At 41.3% G+C, this 26,747-nt stretch overlaps 1 protein-coding gene across 2 annotated transcripts in view; it reads right to left on the minus strand.

The window, feature by feature from the left end:
• Positions 1-5,160: 5,160 nt before the first annotated feature.
• CPB1 (carboxypeptidase B1) overlaps positions 5,161-26,747 on the minus strand; it is a 36,762-nt gene continuing 15,175 nt past the window's right edge. The window contains exons 4-11 of one of the 2 annotated variants that reach the window (XM_043474065.1): positions 25,076-25,175; positions 24,886-24,987; positions 23,934-24,035; positions 21,101-21,211; positions 20,927-21,014; positions 19,806-20,008; positions 7,215-7,299; positions 5,161-5,530 (exon numbers count right to left, since the gene is read on the minus strand). In XM_043474065.1, coding sequence (XP_043330000.1) covers positions 5,343-5,530; positions 7,215-7,299; positions 19,806-20,008; positions 20,927-21,014; positions 21,101-21,211; positions 23,934-24,035; positions 24,886-24,987; positions 25,076-25,175 — 979 coding nt within the window. In that variant the 3' untranslated portion in view covers positions 5,161-5,342. Of the gene's footprint in view, positions 5,531-7,214; positions 7,300-19,805; positions 20,009-20,923; positions 21,015-21,100; positions 21,212-23,933; positions 24,036-24,885; positions 24,988-25,075; positions 25,176-26,747 lie in introns of both variants that reach the window. The other variant, XM_043474064.1, reaches the window with a different exon arrangement.

Raw genomic sequence — 26,747 nt, forward strand, 5'->3', positions numbered from 1 at the left:
AAACTATAGAGAAAAGGCTTCTATATCTGTTTTTCAGGTCAACTAAGAAGGACACTTTTATTTGGGGATCTAAGTAAGGGTTGGAAGGATCCTGGTTTTTCTTAAGACTTTGGTGATAAACAATCTGTGACTTCTTAATGTCTATTGTGTATTGACAATTCCTTGTTTCTGGAGTAGGACATAGGTATGTGATGCTTTAAGACCTCCCATTCCTCCCCAATCTGTGGATTTCAAGAATATTTTGGAGCTCTTTATCAGAACCAGTTTCATTTCTTGGCAGGCATAGTTCAGTACAACCTTATGTTGCCTCATCGAGATTTATGAGAGGTCTTGGCTTATCTATGGAGTAGGATGAGTAATTGTTGGACGCTGTATCGTTTTAGGATTGACTGTGTAAGTTGGTGTGGTGTTTCACAGGTTAAATTAACCTCTTTGAAAAGATACCTAAAGTTGAATGCTTCACACAACAGTAATTTTCCACCTTTCTGGGTCTTTGCACGCCTAGGATTTTTGTGTGTCTAGACACAGTTAAAAATATCGCTTTATTTTTTAAAGTATGCTTTTCTTCATATATTTAGAACATTATCACCATAAAGGAAATGTCCTAGAAAATGGAAGTGAACATTCTCATGTGATTTACTGGAATTCTTCAAATAAGTCTCTGTCTGTAAATCAAATATAGTAAACTGATGGAATACCTTTAAATATCTCATAAAGGAAATGTCAGAAAGAACGCATTGCTGCCTTTAGTTATGGATATTGTATGTTTAACATGGAACCGAAACTGCCCGTAGAGTGCTGCAGAGAGACATGTCTTTACTAGTTGCATAAAAGGTGGTGTTTCTGGACAGAGACATGGATGTGTGATTCAAGCAGTGTCAGATCGGGCTAGAGGGGGGTGACTACCTGCTCAAGTGAGATGACCTAAGAGGCTCCTCACAGCCCCATGTAGCCAGCAAATAACCTTGTTAATTGTCATGGTTCCTCCTGTCTTCCTTTTACACCTGAAATTCTCTTTGATCAGTTCATACAGGTTATCTGGCAAAGCAGATGAATACATGAGATGTGATTCTAGCAGAACTCCCATCCTCCAGGCTGGAAAACCAGTCCTGCTAGTCTTGCGGCAGCAGCGTCTGAGAAGGAAAGAGCCAGGGGGCGGTTCCCGCGCTGTTTGTGAATTGCTGCTCTGGAGAGGCGCGAGAGTTGGGGCCTGGAGGGGGAGCTTGGAGCCTGTCCCAGGCCCCGAGGGTGGGGTAAGTCACAGGAAGGATAAGGCACGGAGCCTTCACAGCCAGGGGCTCCTGTGTAGGCAAGGCTGGGCAGCGTCCGGTCTGCCGAAGCAGTAGCCTGTGGTCAGCCAGGCAGGAGGGGATATGGTACCATTGCCCTGGGAAGGCTTACTGCGGAAACTCCTCTTTCTCTTTTTCTCTCAGTCTTTGCTGGTCTTTACAAGGCTCGGGCAAGTGACACTCTAACCTGCCAGCTGTTAGCTTTCAGTTGCAAGAGACAGAGCCAGTGTCTCAAGTGCAGGAGATCTCAGATACGTGGATTTTATTTGCTTTCCTATGCTTTATTCTTCTTAAAAATCCCTTGGAATTTTTAGAAAAGCCCATATAGATTCCCAATTTCCGCTTTAAAGCCCTGAACTTAGGGCCACAGCATCCCTTAGAGGTTGATGCCACCTGCCAAAGGTCGGGTGAGGGAGCGTCCTGTGGAGCTGTCTGTGAATTGAAAGATACACCTCCATCAAGGTAACTTACTGCAGTAACTGTGGTTGAGTTATCCTTGCAGTGCACATGGATAGAACTTAAATAGAATGGGGGGAAGATAATTCCGCTAAATCGCATCTGTTTTTAAAGTTAGCATCAGTACTGCTTAAAACTTTATGGGAACTTCTGTTTTTGCATTTAAGGGTCTTTGCGGTGCCTTTGCTGTGCAAACTTTGCGGTGCCTCCTTAAATGATTTATCGCTAAGTTATTTTGAAGAGGGTCGCCTCACGGGTTACAGCAGCCGCACTGCTACCATCTAGCGGACAGTTCATGCAATTACTCGTTCTTTGGCTTGACGGCTTCCCAACAGGCGACTAGTGGATTCTGTTTTTGAATAGAACACTGTCACAGCTACTTTCATGTATTATGCTGGATATGGAATCCTGTTTTCCTTGACTCCACATGGAAAACAATGAGGTCATGTTTTGCTTTATGATTTTAAAGTAAGCAACGCCCCCCAAATTAAAATCTAAATACGTATTATTATATTTTAAAATTTGAACTTTGCTCAGTATGCTTGCTCCTTGGACGAAAACCTATGACAAACCTAGACAGAGTATTAAAAAGTAGAGACATCACTTTGCCAACAAAAGTCCATATAGTCCAAGTTATGGTTTTTCCAGTAGTCATGTATGGATGTGAGAATTAGACTATAAAGAAGGCTGAGTGATGAAGGATTGATACTTTTGAACATGGGACTGGGGAAAACTCTTGAGAGTCCATTGGGCAGCAAGGAGATCAAACCTAATCCTAAAAGAAATCAACCCTGAATATTCATTGGAAGGATTGATGCTGAAGCTCCAATATTTTGGTCACTTGATGTGAAGAGCTGACTCACTGGAAAAGACTTTGATGCTAGGAAAGATTGAGGGCAAGAGGAGAAGGGGGCAACAGAGGATGAGATGGTTGAATGGCATCACCGACTCAATGGACATGAGTTTGGGCAAACTCTGAGAAATAGTGAAGGACAGGGAAGCCTGGTGTGCTGCGATCCATGGCGTTGCAGATAGTCAGACACGACTGGACAGCTGAACAATGACAACACTGCTCCCCATTATTAGCATGTTCAGTTTTAATTCTGGAAAACTTCACGTCATATTTGATGTACAAGCCAGTTATTTTTGCCTCTTTTATTTTAGGCCCAACTGGTTTAATCAGAGTCCCTGGCACCTTCTTATTTCACTTCCAATTTACTTTCCACACTGTAGCCTGATGGTGGTTTTTTTTTTTTTTAAACCCAAGACTCTGATCATGTCATTTACAATTTAACATCTTCAATGGCTTCTCACTGTTCTCTTAAAAATTTTATTTAAATTTTTAATTTTTGGCCATGCTCTGTGGCATGTGGGTTCTTAGTGCCCCAACCAGGGATTGAACACGTGCACCCGCATGACCACCAGGAGAGTCGCTTATTGCTCTTTTTTAATTGAATGAAAGGTTCTTTAAACTCTGTACTGTTTTTACAGGTTTCAGAAGTTTCGCACAGATGATGTCATATAATCCCATAATAACCCCCATTCCTCCTACGCTTACATTACCCCTCCCCGCTCCCCTCTCCCCAATAGTAACCACTAGTTTGTTCTCTGTTGTCTGTGAGTCCACTTCTTTTTTGTTTTATTCACTAGTTTGCTGTATTTTTTTCATTTATTTTTTATATAAGTGATATTGTACAACATTTTTCTTTCTCTGTCTGACTTATTTCACTTAGCATAATGCCCTCCCTATCTGCCATGTTGGTGCAAATGGAAAACTTTCATTAATGTTTGTGAATGAGCTCTATTCCGTTGCATGTATGTACCAAATCTTTATTTTTTCGTCTGTTGACAGACACTTAGGTTGCTAGTACACTGGCAATTGTAAACAGTATTGCTGTGAGCCTGGGGGTGGCATGTATCATTTCACATTAGTGTCTGTGTTTGTTTGGGTAAATACCCAGGAGTGGAATTGCTGGGTCATATGGCAGCTCAATTTTTAGTTTTTTGGGAAACCCCCACACTGTGTCCACAGTGGCTGCCCCAGTGTAGGTTCCCACCAGTGGTGTAGGAGTGTTCCCTGTTCTCCTCGTTCTTGCCAGCATTTGTGGTTTGTGTTCTTTTTGATGTTACCCATTCTGACATGTGTGAGGTCATATCTCATTGCTTTCACTTGCATGTCCCTGATGATTAGCGATGTTGAGCACCTTTTCGTGCTTCTCTTGGCTGTCTGCATTTCCGCTTTGGAGAAATGTCTGTTTCATTCTTCTGCCCATTTTTAATCCAGTTGTTTATTTTTTGTTGTTGAGTTTTATATATGTTGGGTATTAGCCCCTCATCAGTCAAATGATGTGCAGATATCTTCCCCCATTCATTGGGTTGTCTTTTTGTTTTGTTGACAGTTTTCTTTGCTGTGCCAAAGCTTTTAAATTTAGCTAGGTCCCATTCATTCCTTTTTCCTTTGCTTACTTATCTATGGCAAAGGAGGCAAGAAGAGACGATGGAGAAAAGACAGTCTTTTCAATAAATGGTGCTGGGAGAACTGGACAGCTACTTGTGAAGGAATGAAATTAGAGTGTTCTCGAATAACATATACAAAAATAAACTCAAGATGGGTTAAAGACCTAAATGTAAGACTGGATACTATAAAACTCCTAGAGGAAATCACAGATGCCCTCTTTGACACAAACTGCAGCAGTATCTTTTGGATCCGTCTTCTAAGGATCTAAAATGCTTCTCTTTGTTCTTAGACCAGTGTTCCAAGTCCTTAACCTGACCTCTAAACTCGCCTGATATGATCCCCAGCTCCCTCCTCAGCCCTTACACCTGCCCCATCTTCCCTCAATTCTCTGAGTTCCACCCTTTCTGGCTTTCTTCTTACAGCTTCTGCATAGTTAATAGTGCCTGGAAGGGGTGTTCTGTTCACCCAGATACTTGTTCTTCAGTTTTCAGCACTAGCTGAGCTTTCTCCTCTAGTTCAGTGATATAAATTAAGTCACTAGCTATTACATAAGAAGTTAGGTCATTATTTGTTTCATGTCTGTCATCTCAAATGGCCTACACAACCGTTGGGGCAGGCGTGGTCTCTGTCTTTTTCGTTGCTCGGTCCTCAATTGCTTAGCAAAGTACTTGGCGTGTAGTAAACAGCTCAGAAAATAACTTGAATGAGCTGATGTGAAAGCTAAACTGTGACGGGATCGATTCACCTGTCCCATGTCTTACAGTCCTAGATCTCTCCTACTTCTCCTTCCTCATCAGCCCCCCACTGTAACCCAGACATCTCTGCAGTCTGCCGTGATTGGCAGTACACCAGCGACCTCAGCTGCTTGTCGGCTGACCTGCGTCAGGTGGGGCGCAGCTTCCTCAGCCATTTGTTCATGTCTTTCCCCCTCAATGAAACAGACAGTCTGTCAGGTTCTTCAGTTATACCGATTCACTTTTATTATGATCAATATTAAACATCCAAGTAGCTTAATAGACCCAGAAGCTTAAAAGAAAGATGAGGATTGGGAAAAAAACATCCAAGCCCACAGAAGTAGGAATTCAGGATAGAAGAGAAACAGAACAAATATTCAGAAATCAAGCTCTTAGCACTCTGGCTCAGTACAGATGTCCCAGGACATAGCTGGTAACGTACTTGATGGCCAGCATTGTCTCCTCACAGGTCGGCTGGATCTGGGATTCAGGGAGGAGAAAACCGTATCTGCCTTTATCCCGGAGTTCAAATGTGAAGGAATATTGGATTCCTTGATCGTAAGCCCAGTCGTCAGAGCCCCCAGCAGCAGGATCTGAAATGAGCAAGTCAAAGGGGAAGAAACACTTTAGGAAGGAGATTTAAAATCACGCCAGCTTTCTTTTATAATTACCAATGCTTCACTGCACTAGATAGTACAGGTAGGGAAATTTTCTAGTCACCAAGATCACAAATCTACGGGGGCTGTTTTAAAGGTTAGTCCAACCTTATCTCTTGGTAAGAGTACCTCTTACCTCTACATGGTAAGAGTGATGTGTTTAATACTTCAGGATGTGATTAGTAATATACATATATACTCAGGGTGCTTCTCTGCTGTGGTAAACTGTCTCACTTACATAGTGTGTGAATTGTTTACAACATATATATAGTTTCTGGGAAAATGATGTGTATCTCCTAGAAAAATAAGGAAAACTGTGTGATGATTGGTGAGAGGAGAGGACTCTGAGCCTCGCTGAAACTACTGAATGATGGAGCAGCTGAGGGGCAGAGCTGGGTCTTCATTTTTGTTTCTTTGGGATCTAGCATATGGCCTGGCCTAGATTAGATATTCATTCAGTTATTCATTCAGCGACAGTTATGGTGTCATTCATTTATTCAGTCACTTGTTCATTCATTCATTCAGTCCCAGTTGTACAGTTCTCATTGATCAGCAGGCAATGTGCTCAACTTTGGAGATACTAGGACAAAGGAGAGACATGGCCCCTGCCTTCCAAGGGCTTATGGTATAATGGAAAAAGAAATCTCATTGAACTGGCCTGAATAAAACTTCTATGACGTTCACAGTGTGTGAATAGATGAGTTATTTCTAATAGAACCCCCTTAAGAAAATTGCATACCCCGTCTGATACAGAGAAGTTTAATAAAGGACAAGAATACAGAAAACTGTATTCTACATGAAGCTTTTTTTTTTAAAAAAAAAACAAACCTCATGATTGGAGCCTCTCCATATGCATTAAAGGCCACTGATGGTAAGGCTGGCCATTTTCTCCCTTATATTTCTGGTCCTTTAAGGCCTGGGGCAGAAAAAAATCTTGCAAAGGCACATATATGTAGAAATTGAAGATGGAACCTGCAGTATGTGCCTTCTCAGTGAAATCAAACTATAGCACCAAGGCCCTGGGGTCCAGCCCATAACTAACTCTGTTGCCAGTTACTTGCACCCCATGCAAACAGCTTAAGCCCGAAGTAGCCCCTTTGAAACTTCAGTCTGTTTAGCCAAGAAAACCTTGCCTCTATTGCTTTTCCCCAGCAACTGTCCTTCCAGATAAAGCTTCTGCGTCATCGTCCCGGGAAGCCATTCCTGACCCTGCGGGCCGGGCTGGCTCCTCTTCGGGTGTGCTCTGTTCTCGGCCATCCTTCTGTCGCAGACTTTGCACCTGTGTGGCCATGAACGCTTCCCGCTTCCCTGCTGTGGGCTCTTGGAAGATGGCTCTGGGCTCCCTCCTTCCCTTTTCCTTTCCTCCTGCCTTCCTGCCTCCACTGGCACCTCTTGAGGGCCTGGCGTGGGGGTAGGTGCTCAGTAGGTGTTTACAGAGAGCAGACGTGTCCATGAGTTGAAAGGGATATTCCCTGCCTGCTTCTGTCTTCTAAGCAGAAAACTGATTACACCTTTTTTAAACCATTCACTCTCAGGCAAAAGTCACACGCTTCAAATGACAGAAAGGAAAGACCCTGGGGACCGCCCGTGGCCTTTGCATGGTTCTGACGCCGAGACTTACAGATCGTTGACGCTCCTGGGCCGTAGGTGTACGAGGTGCCATGCAGCGTGGCCAGCTCTTTCACGGCAGCCTTGGCGAGGGCGTTCTGCAAGAGAGCCAGTGGGACATGAGTGAAGAGATAAAGCGCGCCCTGACCGACAGACCCCTGTCTGTGATTTCTAAGACATCGAAGACGGAGAAGTCATAATTCGGGTTAGCGTCTTAATCTTACTTAGTGCCAGCCCCGTTTTGCAGGGAATTTGGTCACACGATCCACGTGGTTCTGGTAGAAGGATGTCTCCCCTGACCCCCTCCCCGAGCCCCAGGCTGAGCTGCTTTTTGTTGCACACACAGCGTGTCGTGCTTGTCGGGACCATCAGCTGCCCTTACGTTCTCGGTGCCTTCTCCTGCCCGTCTCAGCCTTCCCGGGGCCTCATGCAGGGCGCGACTTAGAGGCCGTGTGTGCGTGCCAAGGCGCGTCAGTCGTGTCTGACCCTATGGACTGTGTAGCCCCGCAGGCTCCTCTGTCCATGGGATTCTCCAGGCAAGAATACTGGAGTGGGTTGCCATTTCCTTCTCCAGGGGATCTTCCCAACCCAGGGATTGAACCCGGATCTCCTGCATTTTAGGCAGACGCTTTACCGTCTGAGCCCCCAGAGTGGACAATTCCAAGGAGGAGTGTAGTTCCAGCGTGGGAGATTTTTTTAGCGTGAAAAGTTAGAGAACACTCAGTTTATTTCAAAGTGCAGAACATTTCAATCCCAGAATTAAGAAAAGTAGTACGTGCTAATTTATTTATTTTTTCTTAGAAGCAGCATCCCCTTATTGCCCTCCTGGCCCTACACGCAGCTCCTCAGGGAGAGGGGCTCTGCCGGCAGCTCCTCCCGATGTGCTCAAGTCTCCGGTGTGCACTGAATCACTTGAAAAGCAAGGCTTGACTTAGCTGTCTGGAGAATACAGATTGGTGGATCTGATTGTTTACTGCAGGAGAATTAGACATATTTCATTCTGGCTATGAAACTAGCTGTATTTCATACTTTGGCAACATAATTATCTTGTACATATGCCTGAAAAACTGTGAGGTTGGTGATGACATCAGAATAATTCCATTTTTAAAAAGTAGGAACTTCCCTTACTCCTTGCTCTAATATTAACACCAGTTTAGTAAAGTCTTAAGTTAAATTGAGGAGGGCGTGACTGTAAGACTTTAAGAATTTCAGCTCCCAAAGCGTGAATGCTTCACCAATCAAGTGGTAAATTTGAAAATTTAAAAAGAATTATAAATCATGATCTAAAGCCTGATTTTCTGGTCTGGTCCACTGAAATGATGCAATCCGTTTCTTGGAACTAACTTATTAGAGTTTTGAGACAGAAACTTGAACTCGAATTTCAGGGTTTCACTTCCCCTTCTTCCAAACTGGTAAAATAATGCGTGCTTTCTCATCCTGTGTGAAATCTTTCCTGTTGTGATCCAAAGGTACTGCCCGTTGTTTAATCTTATTCTAACCAGCATACTAGACTTGGGTCTTCTCTCCATTCTTTAGTATAGGGTCTATTGCCAATTGAAATCAGAACACTCTGTGAACATTACACAATACTCAGAATACATTTAAAACCATCTTTTAGAGATGCGAAACATGGTGAGGTACTAGGTTTTTTTTGCTAGATAACAGCATGTGGTGGTTTAGTCACTAAGTCACGTCTGACCCTTGGGACCCCATGGACTGTAGCCGGCCAGGCTCCTCTGTCTGTGGGATTCTCCAGGCAGGAATACTGGAGCGGGTTGCCATTTTCTTCTTCAGGGGAACTTCCCAACTCAGGAATTGAACCTGGGTCTCCTGCACTGTAGGCAGATTCTTTACCGACTGAGCTACAAGGGAAGCCCTAGATAAATCGCGTATTTCCTATAATTTTACAGTTTCCTTAACTTTTGATTCAACCAAGGAAATTTCTATTATTTATTTTTCTGTAAGGCAGAACCTCTGATCCTAAAGAACTCTTATTCCTTCTCTAGCTGCCTTCTTCAGGCTTTTCTTCTGTTCTGCTTTCCAATCCCACCTTAAGCCATGAATTCTTACTTTTAGTTAGTAGAAATAAGATTCTAATAAGTTCCAGGCGTGTAATGTATAGCATTGTGACTACAGATAGCAAGACTTCTTTGAATACATGAAGATGGCTATGAGAGCAGAGCTTTAGTGTTCTCACCGTAACGACAAAATGACAATTATGTGAGATAGCGAGTATGTAAATTAATTAAACTTTTTGCAGTATTTACAGTATCAAATCATCACATTGTGCACCTTAAATTTAATTTATTTTAGCTCCATAAATCTGGAATAAAGGAAATTCTTTATGATTAGTTCCAAATGTGAAAAGTTATGATGACTTTAGGCGATTTAAGACAAGATCATTGTCACTATCTCTTGATCTCCTGCGTGTGAGATGACCTTCAAAGTCTCTCCGTATTTTTCTTGGTATAATGTAATATTTGAGTTATCAGGCAAAATCGAAGAGGCTTACTTGTGATCTGTTATCTCTTTTGATTTATCAACTTCTCCATTTAGTCATAATTACCATTAGGACCACATAAAAATGTTTGGTTTCCTTTCCTCAAAGAAATAAGCAAGTGCTGTCTAAGCCTTCAGAGACAACTTTTGCAAACAGCTGCTCTGCCTCCAATGCCGAGATCATACCTGAGATCGACGTTAACTTGAACCAGCTCTTATTTTGCTCTTGTCACTGGTGCCCACTGAAGGACCATTTGGTTTGTGGCTCAGCCTTGGCTTTCCTTGTCCTCAGCTGCTCTCTCATCTTGCTGTCTACCTCCTCACTCACCTTCCGACCATCCCCTCATCCCCGCATCCTTGAAGGGCTCTCTCACCTTCCCGCACGAAGTCTGGCCGTGCATCACTTGCCGTGCATCCCCACCTTCTCTCCAAGCCGAGTCGCTCTGAGCTGCTCCCAGCCTGCTCCCTGCCTCTCCTTACCTCCATGGCTTTGGGTGTCCTCCCCTTGTAGGAATCCTCTTGCCCTTTGTGTTCACAGGGGGAATTGCGGCTGTTCTTCCAAATTCAGCCTAACCATCACCTTCTTTGCCAAGCCGCCCCCGGCTCTGTAAGGAGCAGCAGTGAGCCCCTCTTCTTGGTGAGGGCTCAGATCTCCATCGGAGTTCCTGTCACCGTGTGCCGTCCTCGTTAGCTTTGCATCGTTTGTCCCCCAGTGGAGCTTTGGGAGGGGTGGTGGTGGGGGAGAAGGATTCCTGGCTCTTCGTTTTGTATCCTTAGAGATTGCATAACACCTGGCACAGGGTTGCTTGACTGGTTCTCTTCCCAGGGCTTCGGGTGGGCGTGGGCTGGTCGGGGGTGCAGAGTGCCGGGCTCTCCAGAGGCTGGGCTGTGACCCCTGCCCCTCCCCGCAACCTGGGTGGAGATTGAGGGAGCTTGCGGGGAGAGTGGTCGTACCATGGAGTGGTGGTTGACGGGTTAGTCTATTTAGACATCGACCTCTGCTATGCACTTAGCTTATTTCCTTTCATAAAAAAAGTAGAGTCTGTGGACCCTTTCTTTCAGCCCCTCTAAGGCCAAGAGACAAAAAAGTCAGAACAGACATTAATCAACCAAAATGTCATATTTTAAATTCCAGTTATGGTAACAAAAATCTCTGGAATCACTGTGAGTCTTTTCTTTTGAAGAGTTCAAATACTTTCACAAATGTTACTCATTTATCTTCCCAACACTATCTGTCCACATTTCATCAACACAGAATTTTCTAGCAGAATGGAATGCCACGTGGGTAGCATGCTTGGTGAGAAGGTTCTAGCCGAGCTGGATGGCTGACCCCTGCCTGTCAGGAATGGTGGAGAGGTGATTCCTGAATTTGCTAGAATATTAGAGAAGGTAACTCCTTTTCCTTGTACGTTTCTGTAAAAAGGGACCTAAGACAGCTGACAGAAGTCCAGCAGAAACAATAGTATATTAGAGACCATGATTCATCTCTTGAAACTCTAATTAATGACACTTTCTATATAACCTGTTATTCAACGGAGACCTTATATCCTCAATGGGTTCAAAATAAGAACTAACATTTACATAAAACCTTAGACTTTACAAAGAGCTCTTGCTAAGAGCTAGATATTTTTATCCCCATTTTACAGATAAAAGAACTGAAACTCAGAGAGGATGAAAGAACTTGCTCAAGGGCACGCAGCCCTGCAAGTGGCTGACTTGAGCTGGGTTCTTCTTGCTTTAAATCCTGTGCTCTTTTTCACTTCTCCTTGTGGCCTTGGAATACTTCAAAAGAAGTGTTGCTCGAGCTGGTTTTGCCAATTGTAAAGAACAGAAGGAAGCTAAATATAAACCAGTCGGAGAGAAAACTTTGCTTTCAGTCCAGGCCAAACATGGCCAGCCTTTATTCATCCTTAGTTAGGAGTTTCCTAGCACATCTTATGCATGCTTTCTTTTGTCACCTGTCTTCTTAAAAAGAGGCCTTGGTCATAGAGCAAAAGACAGAGTCTAAAATGTCACATCTGACTCAGAGCCCAAGGGACAAAGGGCCGACTCCTGTAACGTCCCCCCAGGCTCTGAGCTCCGGGGGGCTGGTGAGATGAGCGAGGCGGGGGTGGCCTTTCTCAGTGACCTGCATGCCCACGTGGCCTGTGCTCAGGAGGCCCCCGCCTCACGCCTGTGCTCAGGGCCCTCACCGCGACCCCTCGTGCACAGCCCGTGTCGAGGCAGTGGCGGCCGCCTCTTCTGATCTTCCCCTGGCCCGTTCTTACAGTCCCGGGGAGCAGGAGCCCCACGCTGGTGCTGGGGTATACACCAGCGCAAAGGAGATGTGCTTCAGAACTTGCTTTCTGACTTCAAGTCCTGAGTTTAACCGTCCCTCTGGGTGAATACACGTGATAATGGAAACATCAGAATGATGGTCGCTGCGGTTTCCGTCCTTCTGTGCTGAGATCCTGGGTAACCTCCACCAAGGGACCAGTGAGGAATTGAACTTTTGTAATTTTGGTGTGAGGGGAGAACCCCCTGGGGCCTGCTAAGGCAGGGACTGAGGAGAAAGCCTACGGGACCTGAAAAAACAGATATGCTTCTGAGGAAAAGGAAGAGCAAACAAGTGCAGGCTCTGACTGCAAAGCCTTGAGGTGGGGAAAGAAAAGACCAGGAGTAGGGAAGGGTCTGCTCTAGGGGAGTGGAGCCTGTGTCTTGGCAGACCCCACGGGGAGCGTGGCGATGCTTTCACAGATGTAAACTGAATTCTTTCTGGGGCTGATCTAAATGTGTGTTTTTTAGCTCTTTAGAATTCAAGTAAAATGTAAAGCATGAGTCAGCTGAAGCTGGAAAGCCCAGAATTTTTTTTTTTTTTTTTTGATGGCAGTGGTGCTTCTTCCAAATAAATGCTGTGTAATGGGGATGTACTGTCTTGCACTTGAGCTTTGTAGAAAATTGTAAACTGTGTGTGTGGAGGTGTAAGATCCTGTGAAAAAGCCAGGGACTTTGGCCAGGAATGAGACTTTTCTTATCTTTGCTTAAAGCGGAGTTTCTCAACCTTGGTGCGTTTGACAGGTGGGCTGGGTCTTCCTGTGTGTGGGGGCTGAACTGTGCATTGTAGGGGCTTGCTCAGCCTCCCCTGGCCTCTATCCACTGCATGTCAGGAGCACTCCCACACTTAAAACCATCAACCCCCTCCACCCCAGTCAACATTGCCAAGTGTCCTCTGGGGGAAGGGAAGGAGGCAAAAATCAGCTTAAAGTCAGATAAAAGATGTAATTATGTTAAAGAAGAAAGTATTGTAGAGAGAAAGAGTGAAAAAGAAGACAACTGGTTTTCACGATGCTCTGACTGCCTTATTTTGTTTTCCTCTCCTGACCAGAGCACAATGCCCCCTCAGTGCCGCTGCTAGATCACTCCTGCTATGAGAACACTTTGCCCCTAGGGTGGCTGTAACCAAAGGCAGGTTTCCCAGTTACATTTAAATTTCAGGTAAACAATGACGGTTTTTCCGGTGAAGTCTGTCCCATGCGCTATTTGGAACATACTTAAACACTAAAAAATTATTTGTTGTTTATCTGAAATCAGATCTAAGTGGGAGTCCTGTATTCGACCTGGCAGTTCTGTTTATCAGGTCACTGGCTCCAGGGCCTGCTGTGTGTGACACAGGGCTCATTCTGACATCGAGGCCCCTCCATCGTCCGGTTACTGTTCCTTCCAGAAAACACTCATAAGTAGACAGGCTGACCCCTGTCCACTCCCTTCTTATGGCAGGAGCCACGGTTTCTGCTGAGCACTTAATAGGTGCTCAGTAGAATTTCTGGCAATTGCCTTATGAGTCACCAGACCCTGCAGGAGAATTTTAAGAGGCCAGGAAGCCACTTTAAAAATGGTAAATCAGCAACTGTCTCTCCAGGCAAAGAACTTCTGCAGTTGTCATTTAAAATTCTTCTGTCTTATAAGTGAGATTAGAAGTTGTGAGAAAGCTCCTGAAGCAAATGTGTGCTTCAAGTCCATCTGCCTGGACTGCCGGCAGCCGGCCTGACGGACGGGCTCTGACCCTGTTAGCCTTGCTGTTGGCCAGGGCCTCGGAGACAGCTGCCATAGGGAGCGCTCGCGACCCGGTAATCGCCCACCTCCTAATCACAGTATTTCTTCCCTCTGATATTTACGTTTATCTCTAATCATAGTCTTGGTTTATGCTCACATGCTTGAGTAGAACAGTGGGTTTCTATCTTGGTGGCTCATTAACTAAAAGTTTAATGGAGAGGTAGTGAGGTGTCACTGGGCTAGATGGTATTAGAGTTGAGAAATGGATTTCTATCTTTTGGTCAAGGTCAATAATTTTCCAGAAACTATTAGCCTGTCCTATCTGTCCCGGTTTATGCATGTATACCCATGAAGGGATGGGCCAGAATCATAAAGACGGGGCCCTGAGAAGTCAGGGATCTCAGTTGGCCAGTGTAAATCCTTAGCAGTGTCCAGGGTTAGAAGTAATAATGGTATATTTGTGGGATAAAAGGCTTTATTTAATGAAAGATCTTTGGCTAACCGGCTATATGGGGCACCAGCATAGAACACGGCCATTGAAATCTGTGTGTGTGTGTGTGTTTGGGAATTGGGGCAGCCTGGAGCGTTCTGTGTCCGCTAGCTCCATGCCCAAGTCTGCCGCTGTTACTGGTCTTGGCTCAGCCTAAGCCTTCAGTGTCTAAGCTGGAAAATGAGAAAGCAGAACCAGAGAAATTTCAAGGTTCCCACTTGAGAAGCTCTGTTCCTGCTTTTGAATTTAGAAATAGTATCATAGTAATAATTGTTCACAGTGGTTTGGGAGCCTTTTTAATTATGTCTTCTAGTTTTTCTTTCCTCTGATGATTAAGAGGTCATATAACTCAATATTTCATTACCCTTTAGAATTTCGGAGCTGTAAGTATACTCTTTTCTGAGTCTTAAAACTTAGTTTGAAGATAGTGATAGATATATATTGAAGTCAATACTGAGATTGGACAGTTTATGAAGCCACTTGAAAACTCACAGTACACTTTGTATTCTTTCTTTAAATAAATCTAGTGTGTGGAAAAGCAGTTCGCTGTCAGGAAAGCATATGCATGTAAGATGCACTTATGTTTCCTCAAACTTTTTACTCGTCTGCTAGAGATATATTTTTTGATAACCTTTGTAATCCATACTATTACTTCTGTACTTTTATTTCATTGGTCTTTTGCTTTCTCATCTCTGCCTTTTTTCCCCCTGAAGGTTGTCCTATGATCTGAGTAACTGTCATGTAATCTCCATGTAAGATCTTTCAGAAATGCAGCCATATACATTTTGATCACAACTCTGATATAAAAGGATTGCTGCTTATGGTATGTTCTAACTTTGGACTGAAACTGCTAATGTTTCTGTCTAAAATAATTTCCTTCTGATTACTTCATTGAAGCATATTTTTTTGCTACAAATGTGATCTTATAAGCTGTAGATGTAGAAAGAAAAAGAATCAAATATATGCTAAAATCTGTATGACAGAATCTGCTTTGCATTGCTTTAAGAAAATCTAAGTTATCTAAAATGTAGTGTGGTACCAATAATTCATGTTATTAATCTTTTACTATCTTTTGTTTTCTAATAGTAGGGTCATTTTTTTTTCTAATTGAGAATTAATATGGAGGCACTAGATTTGGGTGGAACATTCATCTTTCTAGGTCAAGACTTTTACTTTTTTAAAAAAATTGATATCTTTATTACAAATAAAAACCATGCAAAAGCCAGTATCTTTCTTATTGAGAGACTCTAATTCTCATTTGGCTATACATATGTTTGTAATAACACTGTAGCTATAAGTTGTTCTAGAAAAATGTTTTTAGAAAGTAAGTGAATTGGTTTGATACAAATTAAGAAAATGACTGAAAGGATTTCTGGTTAGCTATTCAAATGATTTACATTATTTTGGGGTGCCACATCCCAAATGAATCAAATAATCAAATAATATGAATCTCAGATTTTACTGATGGTAAAGGAGTATGTTGTTAATATACTGTATATTGTATATTGACAATATACAAGGCTGTATATTGTCACCTTGCTTACTTAACTTATATGCAGAGTACATCATGAGAGACGCTGGGCTGGATGAAGCACAAGCTGAAATCACGATTGCTGGGAGAAATATCAATAACCTCAGATATGCAGATGACACCACCCTATGGCAGAAAGTGAAGAAGAACTAAAGAGCCTCTTGATGAAAGTGAAAGAGGAGAGTGAAGAAGTTGGCTTAAAACTCAACATTCAGAAAACTAAGATCATGGCATCTGGTCCCATGACTTCATGGCAAATAGATGGGGAGACATTGGAAACAGGAGAGGCTTAATTTTTTTGGCTCTAAAATCACTGACTGCAGCCATGAAATTAAAATATGCTTGTTCCTTGGAAGGAAAGTTATGACCAAGCTAGACAGCATATTAAAAAGCAGAGACATTACTTTGCCAAAAAAGGTCCATCTAGTCAAAGCTATGGTTTTTCCAGTAGTCATGTATGGATGTGAGAGTTGGACCATAAAGAAAGCAGAGCACCGAAGAATTGATGCTTTTGAACTGTGGTGTTGGAGAAGACTCTTGAGAGGCCCTTGGACTGCAAGGAGATCCAACCAGTCCATCCTGAAGGAGATCAGTCCTGGGTGTTCATTGGAAGGACTGATGCTGAAGCTGGAACTCCAGTACTTTGGCCACCTGATGAAAGAACTGACTCATTGGAAAACAGCCTGATGCTGGGAAAGATTGAAGGCAGGAGAAGAAGGGGACGACAGACGATGAGATGGTTGGATGGCATCACCGACACTATGGACAAAGTTTAAGTAAGCTCCAGGAGTTGGTGATGGACAGGGAGGCCTGGCGTGCTGCAGTCCATGGGGTTGCAAAGAGTTGGACATGACTGAGTGACTGAACTGAACTAAACTGATTTAAGATGCTAGGCAAAAGTTTAGTCATAGAAAAAAAATTGTTGGAAATTAACTTTTAAATCAATCTGTGTGATATAAGTGCAAATAAGTTTTGTATCTTATTATGCTAAGTATGCATGCATGCATTTTATCACATATCTTATCATGCTCTAAAAAACATAGGAAATAGCATGTCCTTTTCCTTGAATTTATTAGATTTGTGGTTATAAATATAAACATCCAAGGTAAGATTATTTTGTAGTTTGTGTTTTCTTTTTGAGAATTCATTATGAATATTTTACTTTTGTATAGTTCTGTTTCACTTCTTTAGAATTTAAAAACAACATTGAAGGATAGAATTTCTAGTATGTATTTTTTTCTATTGCCTCTCTTTCCTTGACTTTAAATGGAGAAGTGATTTTTAGAGAAAAGTATCAGGGGATCACAATCTCTGGAGGGACGTAGCAAGAATTTTTCTTGAGATTCTAAAGGTAGAACTAACTTGATTCTTTTTTCTAAAGGACAATTTATAGACTTTTAAAGCAGTCCAGATACTAGGTTTTTATTGTATGGAGTCAATGGGGCAAGAAAGTTTTCATTGCTAAAAGAGTTTAAACTTACTCCTCAAATAAGAAGTATTGCAACATTGTGAAGCAGTTCCATTCCAAAGAACACAACTCCTGCAGCTCAATTCCAGAAAAATAAAAGATCCAATCAAAAAGTGGGCCAAAGAACTAAACAGACATTTCTCCAAAGAAGACATACAGATGGCTAACAAACACATGAAAAGATGCTCAACATCACTCATTATCAGAGAAATGCAAATCAAAAACCACAATGAGGTACCATTACACGCCAGTCAGGATGGCTGCTATCCAAAAGTCTACAAGCAATAAATGCTGGAGAGGGTGTGGAGAAAAGGGAACCCTCTTACACTGTTGGTGGGAATGCAAACTAGTACAGCTGCTATGGAGAACAGTGTGGAGATTTCTTAAAAAACTGGAAATAGAACTGCCATATGACCCAGCAATCCCACTTCTGGGCATACACACCGAGGAAACCAGAATTGAAAGAGACACGTGCACCCCAATGTTCATCGCAGCACTGTTTATAATAGCCAGGACATGGAAGCAACCTAGATGTCCATCAGCAGATGAATGGATAAGGAAGCTGTGGTACATATACACAATGGAATATTACTCAGCCATTAAAAAGCATACATTTGAATCAGTTGTAATGAGGTGGATGAAACCGGAGCCTATTATTCAGAGTGAAGTAAGCCAGAAAGAAAAACACCAATACAGTATACTAACTCATATATATGGAATTTAGAAAGATGGTTAACAATAACCCTGTACATGAGACAGTAAGAGAGACACAGATGTGTTGAACAGTCTTTTGGACTCTGTGGGAGAGGGCGAGGGTGGGATGATTTGAGAGAATGGCACTGAAACATGTAAATTATCATATGTGAAATGAATTGCCAGTCCAGGTTCGATGCATGACACAGGATGCTCGGGGCTGGTGCACTGGGATGACCCAGAGGGATGGGATGGGGAGAGAGAGGGAGGGGGGTTCAGGATGGGGACACATGTACACCCATGATGGATTCAAGTCAATGTATGGCAAAACCACTACAATGTTGTAAAGTAAAATAAATAAATTAATTAAAAAAAAAAAACAAAGAACACTTTAAGCTTTTCTGTTAGCATTAGTCTTTTAGTGTTTATATATTCAAAGCTAGTTATTAAGCAAACTGGATATATTAGCTATTGTTACATTTAATGTGGCTTATAATTTTAGTTTTAATATTTTATTTAGTAACTCATTGGTGCTTAGTTTTTATGACTTCGCCTTTTCCCCTTTTGATGTGGTACAGTTTAAACATATTCACATGAATTAAGCAAGCAACGTACCCCCACTTCCTCTCCTCTGGTGGCCAGATATCTAGGACTGAAATGAGGAGCTGTCCACACTCATCTCTGGGACAGCAGGCCTGTGAGCACCCACTGCGGAGAATACTCACAGACTGAGCATTATTGGAAAACTGAAATATTTAATGGTTCCAACTAATGATGTTATGCTTTTGTTTTTTGGCTACAGATAGGGAAAATGGGAAGCGTTTTGAAAAATAGCATTTTTTTTTTTAAAGAAAAGGACCTGGCCAACTATTAGCTATCAGTTTTCTAAAAAGTTGAGTTATTTTTCAAGTTTCCTCTTCACAAAATATTTACAGCATTACTTATTTTATTTGGCCTCTAAGAGATTGAATCTGAAAGTACAAAACAACAATTTCCAGTTGATTAAGTTTTGGGTCTTTGAATTTATGCATTTAGGTAAGCCAAATGTCTATGTCCTTTTCTAAGTGGAATACTTTATTTTTTGGCATAAGTCAAATGCTTTAAATCTTATACTTGTTCTTTTAGATCATTGGTTCCAACTTCTGATAGTCAGATGTTCATAATTTAAAAAAAAGTTGTTGAAGGATTCACATATGCTTATTTTTAAAAAAATTATGCAGATATACCATATTTAACATGAATATTATAAAACTCATTATTTAACTTTTCACATGGTTGTATCTTGACTCTCCAACAAGATTGCTAATTTTTGAGGCAGGGATACTTAATTTTTCATCATATCTAGTAAAGACCTATTCACATCATTTGTTCATTGATTGATTTACATCTGTGTCTCACCTAATCCAACAGTGAAATAGGCATTTTAGGATCTTATCACTTAGCTCAACATCAACCAGATATGCATAATTCCTATTAACATCTGCCATACTCTGCCTACATATGTCAAATCCAGTTTGAGGCAGCTTAATAACATTCACTTTCCGATGAAGATTGTGTATGAAGTGAAGGAACTTTGTTGATTACCCCACATGCGTCTGAAATCATATGTGTCAGTGTTGTGGTGAAGCAGGAGGAAGTGGAACTCTTGCTGTTCGGAAGATTAGTGAATGAACCATATGTTGTGGATCATTCTCTGCATGAAAATCATATTTCTTCTAGCCAGTATATCTAGCCAGTTTCAGATTCCTTGTAAATCTGTTTTACTTCTGTTACCAAAGGTCAACCATGGACCTTCCAGAAATTGTATAATTGTTTTTCCCCAGGAATAGAATTGAAAAAAAAAAAAAAACCTCAACAGCAAAATACTGTATCTGCTACCATGATGACTTACCAACTCAACGTTGTTTTTGGGGAGCTTGTAATCATAGGAGTAAGGGTAGAGCATCATCTGAGAGTAGGAGTGGATTGTCAGGTATGCTTTGATGGAGGACAGGTGGCTGCGGATGAAATTAGCCACGGCCTTGGTCTCCTTTTCAGACTCGGCAGCAGATCCACAGTATGTTTCATCGCAGGGGTTTGTAGAGGCACCAATACCTGGAAAAACATGATGCTGTTAATGGCGAGTGGTCATCTACTGATGTTCCTACAGGGCGTGTTTCAAAATTTCAAACTACAGCATTAGAGAGTTAAAAAAAATAAGTTGTTTTCACAAGAGTTTTTACAATCATCCCATGTATGTATACATTATAAAGTACATATACTTTTAGTTACAAGATTATGATGCTTTTACACTAACAGGGTAAAAAGTTGCATGTGGAATTACCAACATGTCCCTGTGTGCATGTGTGTGTATGCTCAGTCTTGTCTGACTGGGACCCCATGGACTGTAGCCTGCCAGGCTCCTCTGTCCATGGAATTTCCCAGGGAAGAATACTGGAGTGGGTTGCTAGCTCTTCCTCCTTGGGCCCTTCCTCTCAGGGATCAAATCCACACCTCTTGCGTCTCCTGCATTGACAGGCAGACTGCTTACCACTGGTGCAACCTGGGAACCCTAATGTCCCTGCATAGTACTAAACGATGAGACCAGTATAGTGTAAGGAAGCTAATAAGGAGGGGACAAACACCCATGAGAAATTTCTGTGCTACTGTAATCATTTACTGAGAGTTGAATCACAAAATTATAATTCTATCACATTTTTATTTAAATAATTGCTTGAATAATTATTTAATGACTTCCTCTAGGTTGTACATCTCACGAATAGTAGGATTACGTCTGGTTTGTTCATCTCATGTTTCCAGCGTCTAACACAGCTGGGAACACAGTAGAATAGGCAATGCATCTTTACTGGCTGAATATATAAGCTGTTGATTGTCTGTGCTTTTAGAAACCTGGAACTTGAAAGTATAAAATTTTATAGTCTTTCTTGTTTGTGACACTGTTGTATTTTCCTGTTATTTTACTTCCTGTGCTTTCCACTATGCAAGCGAAATGGTCAGCCTGATACTTACGGCACCAGCCAGCATCAAAGTTTCTGTTGAGGTCTGTGCCAGTGCAGGTAGATCCAGTTTTGGTGGAACGGGTCTTTCTCCACATGCGGTTCTGAAAGTGCAGTGTATGGTTAGGACAAGTGTAACAGAATGGTTAATTTTAATTTCATCAGCCCCTCTTAGCATTGGCTCTTTTACCGTGGTCCAGGTGTAGATGTAGCCATCAATGTTGACCACAGGCAAGACATAGAAGTCTAGCTTGTCGAGAAATTCTGTCATGTGGATCTCACGTCCATAGGTCCGAACAGCCTGTGTACAAATTACAAAGCAGAATTTTACGGAAAATGGTATGCATTATGCACTGAAATTTACATAGACTGGACAAATGTTGACTCTGATAACAAAAGTGGTTACCCTTTTTGAGGTAGAGATTATTAATATTGAAAAAAAGCAAATAGCAAAGTATTACTAATAGTCTTGTTTAAAATAGTTTCTGATTATCTGTTTCTAAGTACTCTATTTTATCCACACATAGCTCATTTAGTTGTTATTTTTATTTCAACTTTTTAAAGATGGACAAAATTGTAATAAAATGAGAGACTTTTAAAGAACATAAATGCTTATTTCCTTTAAAATAGCAATTGCAATACCTTTTTTTCAAAGTTAGTAGGATATGAGAGTAAGGCCTATTCCTAGTAAGTAAGAAATGTCTGTGGATGGCTTTGCATGTTCCTTATATTATCATCTAGAAATTTGTTTAATTTTGATGAGACTTCCTATAGACAGTCTCACTAGAGGAAGTGTCTGACATGGAAGAAGAAGGAAAAGGCCTCCCACTGTGAAGTGAGATCACTCTGATGGGTTTTGGAGAGGCTCTCATTAAATTCCAAATTTCATGATGAAGGAAGTCTTCTTCTTACTCCTCTTTCTTGAGAAAGAAGCTCTGTTAAGGGTCTAGCCCTTCCTGCTAAGTGATGTGGACACTTATGTATGAATGAAGGAGCTTATACTGATTTATTATATTCTCTTAGTCACAGTTCCTCACCCCCAGGATCATATTAAATTTACCCTCAGTTCTTCCCTAGGCTTGTTTGAATAGATTTTAAAACATTTAAGGCTTCTATGTAGTAATGGTTTTTAAATACTCTTTGTGGTTCTATACATGTATGTTTATTAAAATAATACATGAGAAAGCAGGTGCTTTTTAGGTTGGAGGAGGTATAAAGTATGTTTTGTTGGTGGTCTATGATTGGAGGTAACCAAAGTAACAATGAAAGTTCTTTCTCCTAGAGAGCAGATGGCGAGTGTGCATGCTAAGTCGATTCAGTTGTGTCTGACTCTTTGCAACCCTATGGACAGTTGTCTGCCAGGCTCCTCTGTCCATGGGATTCTTCAGGCAAGAACACTGGGGTGGGTTGCCATGCCCTCCTCTGGGGGATCTTCCCGACCCAGGGGTTGAACCCATGTCTCTTGTATCTCTTGCATTGGCAGGCAGATTCTTTGCCACTAGTGCCATCTGGGAAGTCCTGTAAATGGTGCAATAACTCACTGAAATTAAATGGTGCCAATTGGACACATAACATGTCTAGAAACCAAGAGCCTAATGAATAGATACAGAAAATGCGTTACACAAAAGAAAGTATATTGTATATAATAATAGTCTTATATTTCTAAAGTATTTCAATATTTTAAATGTAATTTTACTTTTGAGATAATTTTAGAAAGTTATAGAAGAGTTGCAAATACAGGGCGTTCTCATATACCCTTCACCCAGGTTCCCGAAATGTTACCTTCTTACATAACAATGGTATAATGATCAAAGTGAAGCAATTAATAATGGTACAGTACTATAAACTATAGACTTTCATTCAGATTTCACTATTTTTTTTTCACTAATGTCCTTTTTCTACTGTAGGATCCAATCTAGGCTCCCACATTGTATTTGGTTGTCATATCCCCTTAGTCTCTTCTTATCTATGACAATTCCTTTGACTTTTCATTATGACTTTGACATTGTTAATGAGTACTGGTCTGGGTATTTTACAGAAGGTCCCTCAATTTGAGTTTATTTTATTTTTTTAATGATTAGAAGGAGGTTGTGCATTTTGGGAAAGAATACCAAAAAGATGGTTTATCTTCTTGGTGTACAATATCAGGGTATTGATTATATGATATAATTGATTATATAATATAATATAATTGATTATATGATAATCATGATATTGATTATATCTTACACTGGTGATGTTACTAGTGTTGTTAACCTGATCACTTGGTTAAGGTAGTCCCTGCTAGGTTCTGCACTGTAAATTTTGCTTGTGTCATATAGTATAATACATTTTTGGGGAGATGCTTTGATGCTGCAGATAACCTATTTCTCTTTAAACTGTTACCCCATAATTTTTGTATCCACCTGTAGGTTTTCATGAAGTATTTATTATTATGGTGCTCTAATGATGGCTTTCTGTTTTGCTCATTTGTACATCCATTAGCTGTAACTTCTTCTATAAGAAAGAACTGTTCCTTCCTTTTCTTTCTTGACTGAATTATCTTTTTATATCATTTATGGGCTTATGGGTATTTAAAAGGATTTTCACATATATCTTACCTTGACCTTTATAAAGGAGTTAAAAATAGTATCACTTACAGTAGGCGCTCCTATGTGTTATTTTCTTTTATTTTGAAGTGTACATTGATTATTATCTAGCAGATAATGGTCAAGTTAGTGGTTTACCCACAATCACAACTTTTCAATGACCTATTCACTGTACTTAATATCTGTTAGCCTTTTTCCCAAAGGTGGGTGAGAAAATTAAGATGAGTGAAGTTCAAATAAATAGAGTTTGCTAACTGTTTTAAAGTTTTGCCTTATCAAGTTTTCTAGGTGACTTTTATAGCTTGGAACTTGGAGTTATGATTTTTTTCTGTGCTGCTTATTCTCTTTTATTATAGCTAATTTATAAGGGATTGATTGAAATTTAAAAAAAATGCTTTCTACTTTGCTGTGTCAGTAATCGTCCTACATACTGACCTCTCTGACAAACCACTGGCAAAATGCAGGGGAAATCCACTCTCTGGCATGGAAGCCGCAGTCCATGAAAATGGCAGGCTTATCTGATCCAGGTTTGCCAACCTATTGCATCAAAAGGAAAAGGAAGACAACGATTCATCACATTCAGAGGTTAACATTCTCTGCCTGTCTGGGCTTTGGACTCCACTGGCGATACTTGCCAGCAACAAGAAATATATTCCAGGATTAAATTAAATCCTAATACTTGCACACTGTGTTTTTGCCTGTCAACACTCACAGTGTTTGAGCTGGAGGCTTACATGGCTGTTTGTTATTTTTATTAAGCTTGTCAAGCTCGTATTTTCAGAAGATGCTTGATTACTCTGCTTAATTGTACTCACATGGAGGTTATTTTCTATTGCTATTATTAGGTGACATGACCAAGACAACTGGATAAGTAATTAGAAGTAATCATGATTGTTGCTAATATTGTAAGATTTTTTTCTTTTCTCCCACTTATTCCTTGTCTTTTTATTTTCCTCATTAGCATTGCATGATAAAAATGGCATTAGAGGACAACAGTAACAAATTGTTGATACGCTGTGTAATGTTGTCTGATAGACATGAAGTTTATGAACCTCTTTAGCAAATGGATTTGCAAACAACATCTGGGAGAGGAGAATTTCATCAAGGTAGATGATCATTTACATTGCTTACAGGAATGTGGTTAAATTTATAGGACTTCTCCTATTTTATTGCATTTTTTCCTTTTGGATAAATCAAAATAATGATTTAAAAATTCACACATGATAAAAGAATCTGGGTACTCTGTTTGATTCCCTGAGGGATGTAGGCAGAGAAAGAGTTATAACAATGTTTGAGATGAACACGTCTGTGAAACAGATGTTACTGTGTTAGAATTCGTTGATTTAAAGTGCTCAGACGTGGCAAGGTTATGGTTAAAAAGCATTACCTTGAGGAGGTAGATAGTGTTTCCTAAAAATGTAGTTCCGATGGCACTGCGAGAGATGAGGTCTGGGTTTTCACTGGCGACTTGTTCAGTCCATGCCTCTATCTACCAAATGGAACCATTGATGGATTAATGGGACATTCTCAGTTCAGTTCTCAAGGCAATGTCTGTCTAAATCATGTATGCTTCATACCGTTTCCCACTGGTTGTACTTCTCATAACTGTGTCCAGTAGCACGGACTCTGCTATCAAACTGAGCCTCCAGCATGGATCTCAGGTTGCTTATCAATACCCTGTAATAAACCAGAGGAAGCGCTCCTGTGAATATCAGCATGTTTCCCTGTGACCACGTGCAACAACCCAGAGTCTCTGCTAGTCAGATGTGTCCTCTTCACCTTGAGCTACTTGTCTCAGAAAGCGAGTAAATCATTGAGAAGAGTACCAGAGGGTGTGAGTAAGGCAGGCTCTTCTTTGGCCCAAACTTGTTTGGCTGTCCTTGAACCTTAAATCTGAAAAATGATTTCCTTGGTATCTGGGGCACTCTGGGTCAGGGCCTTGGGCTGCTGCACAAAAGCATGCCCTCGAGCCTACCTGTGGTCTTTCTTGCTCAAGACTTCCCTTGTTTTAGCACTGAAAGTCCCATGTCCCAGCAACCTATTCATTCCCAGGAAAATTGGGACATCCAGTCACCTGAGGCCTTTCTTTAGGTTTTGAGAAAAATACCTTGATGGGTGGAAATTCAGAAATATTAACAAGCTAGTAAAGCTTTATTAGACAAAAGAACACTGAGTTTAAAGTACTAGCTTCCGCTTGTCTTTCTTTTGGCATGTTTAAACAAGTCTAAGAGTGGTCCTGTAGCAAGGTGATATGAAAATTGATGACAGAAATTTTGAGGCCTGCTATTTCCTAACAATGATTATTCAGGTGGAAGTGTGTATTATAAGAGGCAGGGGTGAAGGTGTGGGTATGTGTGACTTTGTTTGACTTTGTAGCTTCTGAGTTGAAAGTGTATTTCGAAGGGACAAAATTTTATGAGCATTAATGTCCTTGGTCATAGCACTGTAAACATTATGGGCAGTAGCTAGCTTGCAGAAACTTCTATCATCCACAGTCAAGCCTTGAAATGTTTTTATCTGACTCACAGAGAATTGTAGCCGCACATCAAAAGTCTTCTCCTCCGACTGCCCCAAGGGCATTCTGATGAAGTCTGTCAGGGACATTCTCTGAACCTCCCTCCACGTCTCTCCTCCATTTGGTTAACTTGGGCGTGAACTTGCATCCATTTATGGAAAAATGCAGTAAATCAATACTAAATGGTATGGATTTCCTAGCAAGAAGGAAACACTGTCTTAAGGTCTTAACTCTCTTAAGGTAGTATTAAAAAAAATAAAATGGAAAAGGAGAAGAGTTTCAAATTTATTCTGTGGAAAGAAAATTTCCCACTAAGCACAGCCATCAGTACTTTGTTAGTGTATTCTTTTCTATGGCTGCTGTTTGCACAAACTAAGTGGCTTAAAACAACATGAATTTATTATTTTATGGTTTAGAAGTCCAGCAGAGGTCTCGCTAGTGTAAAAATCAATGTGTCCACAGGGATATGCTCCTTTCCCGAAGCTCCAGGGGAGAACCTGATTCCTTGCCCTTTATAGCTTCTAGAAGCTGCGCACATTCCTTGGCTGTTTGCCCTGCTCCATCTTCAAGGCCAGAAGCAGCAGCTCAAGTCCTTCTCCTGTTTCTCCACTCTGATTTCCTCTTCTGCCTCTCTGCTCCTCTCTTAGGACCCCGGGACCACCTGGGCCCGGCCCCTGCAGGGCCCACCAGGAGTCTGTAGGCTACAGGACTGCAGTCTACTGGGCTCCTTTGTC

Source organism: Cervus canadensis, chromosome 7, assembly GCF_019320065.1.
Source record: "Cervus canadensis isolate Bull #8, Minnesota chromosome 7, ASM1932006v1, whole genome shotgun sequence".
Lineage (NCBI taxonomy): Eukaryota > Metazoa > Chordata > Mammalia > Artiodactyla > Cervidae > Cervus > Cervus canadensis.